Below are 12152 nucleotides of genomic sequence, written 5' to 3' on the forward strand. Positions count from 1 at the left end.
AGCCACTGACCCCAAAGTCCCCTGCACCGAATACCCCAGTGCCAGCCTCAGGACACACCTTTCCCAACAGCCTTGGCAGGAGTGGAGGTGCTGGGTGGTGTACTTTGATAGGGGAGCTGGCCCTGTGCTTCTGACAGGGGTATTGGTGGCACTATTCCATTGTGTTTGTTATCTAAAACCCCTGGGCTGTGTCTAGACTGGCAAGTTTTTCCACAAAAGCAGCTGCTTTTGTGGAAAAACTTGCCAGCTGTTTACACTGGCCGCTTGAATTTCTGCAAGAACACTGACGATCTCATGTAAGAAATCAGTGCTTCTTGCGGAAATACTATGCTGCTCCCGTTCGGGCAAAAGTCCTTTTGCACAAAAGCTTTTGGGCAAAAGAGCCAGTGTAGGCAGCTCAGATTTGTTTTGCGCAAAAAAGCCCCGATCGCGAAAACGGCGATCTGGGCTTTTTTGTGGAAAAGCGCGTCTAGATTGGCACAGACGCTTTTCCGCAAAAAGTGCTTTTGCGGAAAAGCGTCTGTGCCAATCTAGACACTCTTTTCCGCAAATGTTTTTAACGGAAAACTTTTCCATTAAAAGCATTTGCGGAAAATCATGCCAGTCTAGATGTAGCCCTGGGGTAACATCACACATGTACTTCCCTTTTCATTAGAGGCTACATGGTGAAACTCACAGGGCCAAATTCAAACCTGGTGCAAGCAGGTGCTGTTACACTGAAGTCAACACAGTTGCAGTTAGTTTCACCAAAGGCTGAACTGTGTATTTCTTGCCTTCAGTCACACAATGTAAGTCAGGGCCTTATAAAAGAATATGCTCCTTCTCACATGGCAAGAGTCCATATATACAGAACCCACTGGCTACTTACTGTTACACACATTGTGATGTTTATTATCTCTCGACCATATTGTCCCATCCAGGAATTGATGGGAACCTCCTGAAAGATTTACTAAAAAATTCACATTTATAAAATATCTCATGTTAGGGCTGTTAAAAGTGCAGTGTGTACAGCAGGCACAGCTGTGTTTTTGTGATGTTGCTCCTTCTAACAACTTTATTTTGGAGGTTAACCAATTCAAGGCATTTTTAAAGGTATCAAATTAAATTTTTACAGATTATGAAGTTACAGTGGAAAGCTGAAGAAGCCAGTGTCCTGTCTGCTTTGAAGATACAAACCACCTTTTGCAAGGCTCCATGGATAGCCATTTTATTTTTGGGGGAAAAACTACCTTCTCTACCCTAAGGGGTGCCAGTACTGACCTAAAATGGCTACATTTTCTTCCTGTTTGGTGTCACTTCACACAATGGCAGATGCTACATAAACAACTGAGCTATAAGGAGAGATGGATGGAGAGATAATGGGATGGAGAGAGTGGGTGCTAGATGGATGGTGTGGGAAAGCGATGAGGGGGCTGGAGAAAAGTGAAGGGATGGAGAGAGAGGGGAGGATGCAGAGGTGCTGAGAGCCACTGAACCAAATTGTAAATTCCGTATATCATGGAAACCACTTCAAGCCAGGGGGAGTGGCAACACCTATGGGATGCATGGATTAGTGGGAGGTTGCACAGCACCTAGTTCCAGCACCTATGGGATGCATGGATGGATGAAGGTGAGTGGAGGTTCCACAGCTGCACCCATTAACCAAAGCCTGTTGCATCTCAAGGCCACAAACCCTGGGGCAGGTGTTCATCTACCCTAAATGCTAGGGTAGGGAGGGATACATTAGGGCTACGTCTAGACTGGCATGATTTTCCGCAAATGCTTTTAACGGAAAAGTTTTCCGTTAAAAGCATTTGCGGAAAAGAGCGTCTAGATTGGCATGGACGCTTTTCCACAAAAGCACTTTTTGCGGAAAAACATCCGTGCCAATCTCGACGCGCTTTTGTGCAAAAAAGCTCCGATCGCCATTTTCGCGATCGGGGCTTTTTTGCGCAAAACAGTACTGTGCTGTCTACATTGGCCCTCTTGCGCAAATGATTTGCACAAGAGGGCTTTTGCCTGAACGGGAGCAGCATAGTATTTCCGCAAGAAGCACTGATTTCTTACAGTAGGAAGTCAGTGTTCTTGCGGAAATTCAAGTGGCCAGTGTAAACAGCTGGCAAGTTTTTCCGCAAAAGCAGCTGATTTTGCGGAAAAACTTGCCAGTCTAGACATAGCCTAGAAGTACTATTCCCTCTAACCTTTTCCATCAATGTGTGGAATAAATTTTGTTATGTGCACTGAGGCATGTGCAGATGTGCACCAAGAGTAGAAACACATGCTGCGGGCTGTGGACCTCCACTAATCAGAAGGCAGCATCTGAACCCTTCTTGGGTGGCTGCCAAAGGGCTCAGCCTACATAGAACACTAATTAGGACCGATGGGTGAGATTACACAAGTACATTTCCCAGAACGACCGTCCCCGCCCCCAGTAACCAGGTAGGCTCCCGGAGAGGCGCTATCCTGCTGGGAAATGTAGTCTCCCACGGACCACACTCCCCGATGCCGGCTGCCGAAGCGTGTGGACGGCGAACTACATTTCCCAAACGCCACTTCGGCACGCCCTCGCTGTCGCCCGCGAGCGACCCGCTCCTCCCCGTTGCCTGCTGGGAAAGGCGGTTTCCCCGACCCTCTCTCCCTCGGCGGCAATGCGAAGCGCGGCGCTGGCAAAACCACGTGTCCCACAATGCCTTGCCCTGGCCCGGCCCGTCGGGCGCCATTTTGTTTTGCCTTAAAACCCTAAGATGGCGGCGGGGGAGACGCACTGAAGGCGGCCGGGGTCTCTCCCGTTGCTAGGTTCCCCGCGCCGCCGCTCCATGGCCAGGGAGGGCCCGCGGCGGGGGCCATGGACCTGCGCACCGCCGTCTACAACGCGGCCCGCGACGGGAAGCTGAAGCTACTGCAGAAGCTGCTGGGCAGCCGCAGCCGGGCGGAGCTGGAGGCCCTGGCGGCCGGGCCGGGCGGCGGGGGGACGCCGCTGCTGATCGCCGCCCGCCACGGCCACCGCGAGGTGGTGGAGTACCTGCTGGACCACTGCGGCGCCCGCGTGGAGGAGGGCGGCTCGGTCAGCTTCGACGGCGAGACCATCGAGGGCGCCCCGCCGCTGTGGGCCGCCTCGGCCGCCGGCCACCTGGCCGTGGTGCGCTGCCTGCTGGAGCGCGGCGCCGCCGTCAACCAGACCACGCTGACCAACTCCACCCCGCTGCGCGCCGCCTGCTTCGACGGGCACCTGGAGATCGTGCGCTACCTGGTGGGCGAGCGGGGCGCCGACCTGGAGGTGGCCAACCGCCACGGCCACACCTGCCTGATGATCTCCTGCTACAAGGGGCACCGCGAGATCGCCTGCTACCTGCTGGAGCAGGGGGCCGACGTCAACCGGCGCAGCGTGAAGGGCAACACCGCCCTGCACGACTGCGCCGAGTCCGGGAGCCTGGAGATCCTGCAGCTGCTGCTCCGCTCCAAGGCCCGCATGGAGAGGGACGGCTACGGCATGACCCCGCTGCTGGCTGCCAGCGTCACCGGGCACACCAACATCGTGGAGTACCTCATCCAAGGAGGGCTGCCGAACGAGGAGGGGAGGGAGATGCCGGGACGCGAGGACGGGGATTGTGCGGCCAGTGGGAGGCAGCAGTGTCGCGGGACGGGCCAGGAGACGCATCCGTGCTGCCCTTCCTTGGAGGAGCAAGAGGGCTGGAAGGGATGTGGTGCTACTAGCCAGGATGAGCACCAGGGCCCGGATGAGTACTGCAGTCGGGAGGCTGCTGTAGAAGCCCTGGAGCTGCTAGGAGCCACCTTTGTGGATAAGAAGCGTGATCTCCTGGGGGCCCTCAAGTACTGGCGGCGGGCCATGGAGCTTCGGCACCAGGGGGGGCAATATCTAAGCAAGCCTGAGCCTCGGCAGCTGGTGCTGGCTTACGACTATTCCCGAGAGGTGAGCACGCTGGAGGAGCTAGAAGCTCTGATCACTGACCCGGATGAGATGCGCATGCAGGCACTTCTGATCCGAGAGCGCATCCTGGGCCCCTCTCACCCAGACACCTCCTATTACATCCGTTACCGGGGGGCTGTCTATGCTGACTCAGGCAACTTTGAACGCTGTATTAACCTGTGGAGGTATGCCCTGGACATGCAGCAAGGCAACCTGGAGCCCCTCAGCCCCATGACTGCCAGCAGCTTCCTTTCTTTTGCTGAGCTCTTCTCCTATGTGCTTCAGGACCGCTCCAAGGGCACCTTAGCTACCCAACTGGGCTTCTCTGACCTCATGGGTGTGCTGAGCAAAGGGGTCCGGGAGGTAGAGCGGGCACTTCTGCTTAACAAGGACCCAGTGGCGGACTCTGCGCAGTTCACCAAGGCAGTAGCAATCATCCTCCATCTGGTCTTCCTGCTGGAGAAGGTGGAATGCACCCCCGAGCAAGAGCACCAGAAGCGCCAGACCATCTACTGCCTACTAAAGTGCAGTCCCCGGGCCAAGAACGGATTCACTCCCTTGCACATGGCTGTGGATAAGGACACCACCACTGTGGGGCGTTACCCAGTGGGCAAGTTCCCGTCACTCCACGTTGTGAACCTGCTGCTAGAGTGTGGGGCTGATCCAGACAGCCGTGACTATGACAACAATACCCCGCTGCACATTGCTGCCCAGAACAACTGCCCTCTGATCATGAGTGCCCTGATGGAGGCTGGAGCCCACATGGATGCCACAAACGCTTTCAAGCAGACAGCTTATGATTTACTGGATGAGAAGCTGCTTACCAAGAGCATGATGCAGCCCTTTAACTACATCACCCTCCAGTGCCTTGCTGCCCGTGCCCTGGACAAACACAAGATCCCTTATAAGGGTTTCATCCCTGAGGAGCTGGAGGCTTTCATTGAGCTTCATTAGAGGAGGAGGGCTAAAGTCACCAGCCTTTCCAGGACCTGCTCATCCTCCCTAAGGGGGAGGGGAAACCAAGATTTGGGGGCAGATCCATTTGCTGGGTGCTGGAAGCCTTCGTTGCATTGAGGCAGGCTGCAGCCTTTCCCGTCATTGAGCTTATCCGTACAGGGGAAGGAAACTCAAGATTTTCTCACTGTGTCGTTTCCTCATCGTCCCCAGGTGCCTGAAGCCTTCACTGAACACAGTCAAGAGCAGACTGCAGCTGCTGTCTTCCCCATTGCCAACCATCGCATCTTCAAGGCAGAAGGCAACTGGAGATTTTGTAGAAGATTCCCCTGCATCCTCCCACCTTGTCCCGTAAATGCTGGATTAATTCAGTCGTTTGTGATTTAGGATAACTACAAATTCACATACGAGCACCTCTCTTCTGCATCCCCTACCCCAAAGGACAACCAATAGGAATGCAAGCAAAGGAATAAAATATCAATATCTTCCATTTTATCCTAGTCCCCCCTCTTCTTCCCATATGTGGCACATCAGCCTAAAAGGTGGGTGGCTAGTGCCCAGCAGGGCTAATTGCCACTTGCACCACTTTCTAGAAGAATGTGGTGATTTTTCCCTCTTCCCGCCCCCTGAGTAGCCATGTGCAAAAGTTTGAGATTTTGATGGCTGTTTGCAAAGCTGAATATTTTTTTTCCCCCGCCAGACCCAGGCCTTGTCTGCACTGCAAGATTTCTCCAACCCTGTGTTTACATCTCAAGGCATCTTAGTAACATGGGTTTGTCAGCAATACTGGCTTATATGAATGGGGAGGGTTCTATCTTTTTTTAATCAATATGGCTTTGTTGCTGGCAAGGGCCTTAGTCTTACAGATTTGCATGAGCCAACCCTGTGCTTATGTAGACTTAGATCGGCATGGAGACTGGCTCATATAGTATTGTCTGTAGGCCAAAACCTTGTTACTTGAGCTGGTATTTGTGATATTCCCCCCTCCCCCCCTTTCAAGCCATTCCAGCTCAGAGAATGTTTGCAGATGGGACAAAGCTTGGAGGTTTATTTAAAGCAGGTGCACATCTGTACAATGTGGGGAGTCCATGGTTGAAAGAAAGAGCAGACAAGGAATGTTAGCAAAGGATGATTTTTATTTTATTTTTTTAAAGGTTGAAAAGCTCCACTGGGCTTGATCCTTCCTTGAAAGGGCTCCTGACTCATTATTTTTGGCTTTTTGGTTCTTTCATACTAAGTATGGTGCTAGTTTAAAGAGTGAAATAAAAATCTGTTTCCAGTTGGCTACTTTTGGGGTGAGCTGGTTTTGTTTGTTTAAGACCTGGACTGAAGTTTGCCCTGGGGCAGTGGGTAACAGATATTTGTCCACATTGACAGAACCCTGTTTTGTGTTGACAGCACGATGCAGTCATTCCTACTGAGACAAAAAATAAAATGCAGGGGTTGCTTTAGCAGCCGGTGGCTCATTTCTTGGCCCAGTTAGCGTGAACTGCATCTGAGGGGGAAGCAACTGTTCTCTGAGCTTCCAGGAAAGGTCAGGATGATCAGAACCCTGACACATGCCCATGCACTGTGATCTAATCAAGCTGCTCTACTAGTATTTACAGGCAGCTGAACTATAAACCTCGGTAACCCAGTGTTCTCTTCCCTTTAAGGATATTGTAGAGCTGTCATTTAGTTTTTGGAGTGTTAACTATTAAATGTTTTATTTATGAGGCAAGAAAGTTTAACTCCTTATCAAGGTGTAAAGTGCAGAGTTAATTTAGGTAAAGCATTTTTCCTTCTGGCTGCTATGGATTAAACTGCACAAATAAATTTAACTTTGTGAGCTGATGAGTGCTCCTAACTTTAAGTAATAAAACAAAACAAATGCTGATGGAATGTACATGCCTTGGAATTCCTTGATGCCAGGACTGTGTTTGCAGGAGCTCAGTTTCATTGTGGGAAGAAGGCATTAAAATTTTTTGGGCAATAAATGGGAGGAATTGCTCTGTTCCAACCCAGCTTCAGAGCCCATGGAAGACATGAAAAGATAAATATGTACAGCCTTAGCAAAAGAGTTCTCTCTGTTCCTTAAAGGAATAGTGCTGATTTAACAAGTACACAGATCTCACTGTATCCTTTGTCCTTCCTATTGTTACAAGTGACCTCTTTGGTTTCCTCAGTATCCCCGGTAGATCTTTGGCACTTACATGCCCCGATTTAGCAAGTTTTTTTTCAATATAGTTCTATTGACTTCACTATGGTACACTTACAGTTAAAGTTAAGTACACACTTTAAGTCTTTTATTGGGTTGGGGCCTCACACAACAGTAGAGGAGAGCAGCATGCTTGGAGGCATGTGTGGGAACCGAAGCTATTTTAATCTTCTTAATTTGAAAATATTCTAGATTTCAAGTACCAGCTTTTCAAAGGTGTTCAGCCTCCACTGAGAGCAGCTGGAGCTGGTTGGTGCGGGTGGTTTTGGAAGTCCAGCCCTAACTTCATGATGTCCCTTTAAACTGCCTCCCTGGTAACTCATCCCTGGCCTGTGGGTTCTTTGAAAATGCCAGCATGTGCCAATAGAGGGATGGGTATGTGGAGTTCTACAGGAAATGCTGTGCCCATCAATTAATTACAGGCACATGGTTGAGTGCATGTGGATGGAGAGCAGAATAGAACCCTGGTATTTGGTCATCCCTGAGTAATTCAAAGCCCATTTATGGTGAAGGTTGTGACACACACCCCTGAAGTGCATCTACAGAACCAATGTTTTCTGTTTAGGCCTTGATCCTTTGTTGGAATCCCCTAGTAGGGATCTGGCAGAGTCAGAAGTTGGTGGATCTTCCTAGAGCTCAGTGGGCCATGCTAGAATCGTGTATTGCTGAACTTTTAGAGACCTTAATTTAGTGAAAAACAGTTTAGCTACCTTTGTTTACATTTCCACCTACATTTCTGAAAATTGTTTTCCTTCTGTTTCTAATAAGGCTCACTTTCTGGATTTCCTGCATTAGCACTATGCTGGTGTGATTAGATTTCAGGAATTGCAGGGGAAGTTTAAACTCAAATGCATTATTCAGCATTTAAAATGAATGAAAACATTCACTGATAGGCTTCAGTAAGTTTTACAAAACCTATTTCAATAAGACACTTCCAGCTTAAACTAGCTGACTGTCCCCGAATGCTGACATGCTCCATGATATTCAGATTGATCACAGCTTTTGGGCCAAATCCTTGGGTGGGATAAATCAGCATAATCCATCAGAGTCAATGGAGCTATGTTCACTGCTGCTGGCTGAGGATCTCTTTTATTTGGTGTAAGTCTAGTGGTTTTTCTTTCACTCTGGGTGCCGGTTTTAAAAATGTTGGCTTGGGAGGATTGTTCTAAGTATCTAAGACCCTGAATGTTTCAGTTATTGGATGGCCAATTTAAGTTACCTTAGAGGTGTCTGACTTTCACATTGCTCCTGTCCTACGAAAGTTCATTTTTTATGGTGTGTCAAGCTAGAGATCTAAAATACTAGGCACTTGGAAATCTTGGAGATAGTGTGAGGTTTGATTTTATTTATTTTAAGGGAGCCATCCAGCTTTGGAAACTTGGCATGTATATTCATGCTGCAACATCATTACCCTGGATCCCGTCAGGATGCCTTTGATTAACTCCCCTCTTGCACCCAGAGTAGTCATGAGGCTGAGCTGTTACAGGACAGTAAGAAATCTGAAGCTGTGACCATGTGATCAGGTAGCTGTGGAATCTGGCCATTGATTGGAGCCTCGTGAAAGGGGAAGCTTAACATGACAGAAAAGACCACATTACTTTATTTTGCACCTTGCAATTACAAGTTGATGGTAATTACGGGGTAAGTGAAATCACTGTGTGAATTGAAGTATAATTACCATGTAACAGCCATTATTTACTGTAGGTGTTGCCTGGGCTGGTTCCACCATGCAGGGTAGAACAGGCAGTTGACTGGCACAGTTAAATGTTTAGGGACTGTTTTAGTAACTGAATGATTATCTGAGTTAGGGGGGTGTGGGGGGGGGAGAAATGTTCTCACTAGGACAGTCATAAACCCTGGCTTATGTCATGCTCCTGAAATGATCCTGCACATTTTTCTTCCCTAGATTCTTTCTTCTTGTTTTGTTCTCCATATTTTTAAAATTTTAGCTCCGATTTGCCCCCACAGCTCCCCAGGCCACTATGTGGCTCCTGTGCAGAAATGCACAGAAGAGGGTGATTCAACTGAGGCTTTGCTGGGGCTAGTTGCTAGTGTCCTTCTATGGAGCTCTTTTAAGCTCCCTGGATCATCCTGCACTTGTTATATGATCAGTGTTTCCAAAGTGGATAGCCTGGAGTTTAAAGATAGGGATAGTGTCAGCATTTCCCTGCTTCCCAGGGTGTAGCGGGGGTGCTTTGGTCACAAATGCTCAAAGGTGTCTGTGGTGAAGACAGGACTTGGCTGGCAGCTCTTGGGAGGAGTGTCAGTGTTATGCTTTTCCCTGGGCAGTTGCGGGGCACAATACGCACAGGGGTTCCTACTACAGTTCACTTGAATAATCTGGGGCACAGCTGAAATGTTTAGAGAAGCCATTTTGTGAAGAAATGGAAGTGTTAACTAAATTCAGGGTGCGTTCCCCCCATGTAAGTTAAATTGGATTTTGGATAAGGCGTGTTTGGATCACTGGAATTATACTGTACATCACACTAGAGGGAAAATAAACTGTTTGCAACTAGTCCCGCTAGAGCTCAGACCTGTGTGAAACTAATTGTCACAGCACAGTCCTCTGTCTGTGCTGTGACAATGGGTAGCAGGTTTAAAACGAATAAAAGAAAGTTCTTCTTCACACAGCGTGTAGTCAACCTGTGAAACTCCTTGCCAGAGGAGGCTGTGAAGGCTAGGACTATAACAGAGTTTAAAGAGAAGCTAGATAATTTCATGGAGGTTAGGTCCATAAAAGGCTATTAGCCAGGGGATAAAATGGTGTCCTTGGCCTCTGTTTTTCAGAGGCTGGAGAGAGATGGCAGGAGACAAATCACTTGATCATTGTTTTCGGTCCACCCTCTCTGGGGCTCCTGGTGCTGGCCACTGTCGGTAGACAGGATACTGGGCTAGAAGGACCTTTGGTCTGACCCAGTACGGCCGTTCTTATGTCTTCCTGAGGGACTGGAGAGAGCAACACGTGGTAGAAGTCTTCTCCCCAACCCGATATCCCTTCAGAAGGAGACAGGCTGGAAAGCCCATGGTAGAATCCTTTCCTCTTTCTTGCCTCAGAAATTCCTCTCCCTTCCCCTTTGCTTATTGTACAAATCCTATTGAATTCAGCGGGACTACTCCTATGAGCACAGTTTGTTGCATGCATTTGCAGGTTCAGGTCTGTAGTTTGGCCACGAGCATGCAGAGCTAATTGTGTGCCCTACTTTGTTTGTTATACGTGTGGTGGTAGTACCTCAGAGTGGAGCCCTATTGGCCTAGGCACTGTGTGCATAACTCTTCTTTGCCCAAAAGAGGGGGGGGGGGACCTCAGGCCCAGGGGCTGGAAGCAGCCCCTGGCTTGTCTGAATCTGGCCCTTGAGGCTTAGGGACCCCACGCTGGCACTCTAGCCAAACACCCATGGGGCTGGAGCATACCATATACTAGCCTGGACACCCCCCCTCCTCCCCCTGGCTCAGGTGTGCAAGGGGAAGGTGTGGAGTATCTTTCTCCTCAGTGAAGGGCTTCTCACTTGTGTGTTTTCCCCACTGATTTTTCTGGGGGTCAGTCCCAAAAGTTTCCCCACGTCTGCCCCAACTGATAAGATGGGAACACGTGGCTGGAACAGACCAGAGGCGTACGAGGTAACAGCCTGTTAGACCATGGTGATTAGCTGTGGTCCCAGCATAGCATGGTTGAGACTTTTTGTAGGTGACATTTAATGAGGGTCTTAAAATGTACCTAGTACCTTCCATTGTGTGTGCACTGACAGACACATGCAGCTCTGTCCTCACTGCTCCCCACAACCGGCCCATGTGCTCCCTAAGGAAATCCACCACCCAAAAGAGAAAGCATGTGACTTCAGCGTGGGAGTCTTGTTAGTGTTTGGCTAAATTAGGTGTTAAAGATGGGTCTGGGCCTTGTTTTTTGCTTTTCCGACTGGTGGGGGGTGTGTGTGAGTGTGTGTGTTTAAAAAACAATTGCTTGGGTGTTCCACTGGAAATTCAGGACTTGGAAATGTGTCAAAAGCACCTGTGGTGGTTAGGCACCTAAATACCATCCTCACATGTTACCCCTTCTCTGCTCTTTGTCGTGGCCATGTGGCTGAAGAGCTAGGGACATGAGGACCACCCTGCTATCAAGTGAAAGCTGAACCATTGAGGGTACAAAGGGATTTGGCATCGTTCTGGTTAAATCGCGGTGGGTTTTGCTTGAAAATAACAACCACTGGCTTCAAAGTCTAAAGTTTCTGGAAGGGGAAAAATGCCTTGTAGAAAGATTTTTTTTTATTATTTTTTTTATTTTATTTTTTTTTCCCCAGAGATCTGAGAGGTCCTCCTCCAGTTTTTTGGTCATCTGTGAAGACCTCTGACAGAAATGGGTAAAACTTGACAGTCCTGGTAAATCTAAAGTGTAAAAAAACCACAATCAAAACTCTGTACCCAAGCCTCCTCATGCCACTGGTTTGAAGTAGCCTGGTAAGAGGCCCCATCCTTACAAGCTATGTCTGTTGCATTCTGTCTCCCCTTCACCGGAGCAGTCAATTCTGCCTTTCTACAAGTGTTATGTAAAACTGGGAGCAGAGGCAATTACATATTGAGGAAAGGGCAACCCTGGACAGCAGGGCAGCCACAATTGCCATGTGCCTGGAGTGGTAACGCAATAATCTAGGCCAGTGGTTCTTCAAACTTTTTGGCCTATGGCCCATCCCGCTCAGCGCAGACCTTTCTGTGGACCACTGGCCAACCACCAAGATGAATGCAGGAAGGGATGGTGATGAGGGGCTGGGGTGGAAGGTATAGGGTTGGGAGCAGGCTGGAAGGGGAGAGGTAGGGTGCAGGAATGGGGTGGGGGCTGGGAAAAAGGCAGTGTGCCAGAGTGGGATTGGGATGGCAGGGGTTTGAGGGAGGGTGAGAGAGAGAGAGAGGGATGGGAGTGCAAGGTCTGGGGGGGTGGGGGGGAGTACTTACCTGGCTTCATGATTCCCACCAATCCCAGGCACTGACACCTTCTCCCCCCCCCCCCCCCCCCGCTCCATTCCCTATGATTCCAGCCAATGGAAGCAGTGGGGAAAGCAGTTTCCTGTGCTGCTGATCTCCCCCCCCCCCCCAGCTGAAGAG

The 12152-nt window shown here is 49.5% G+C and overlaps 1 protein-coding gene across 1 annotated transcript; it reads left to right on the plus strand.

Moving 5' to 3' along the window:
- Positions 1-2699: 2699 nt before the first annotated feature.
- FEM1A (fem-1 homolog A) lies at positions 2700-6148 on the plus strand. Its single transcript, XM_006110519.2, has one exon. The coding sequence runs from the start codon at positions 2825-2827 to the stop codon at positions 4859-4861; it is 2037 nt and encodes a 678-aa protein (XP_006110581.2). The 5' UTR covers positions 2700-2824; the 3' UTR covers positions 4862-6148.
- Positions 6149-12152: the final 6004 nt, after the last annotated feature.

Source organism: Pelodiscus sinensis, chromosome 19, assembly GCF_049634645.1.
Source record: "Pelodiscus sinensis isolate JC-2024 chromosome 19, ASM4963464v1, whole genome shotgun sequence".
Lineage (NCBI taxonomy): Eukaryota > Metazoa > Chordata > Testudines > Trionychidae > Pelodiscus > Pelodiscus sinensis.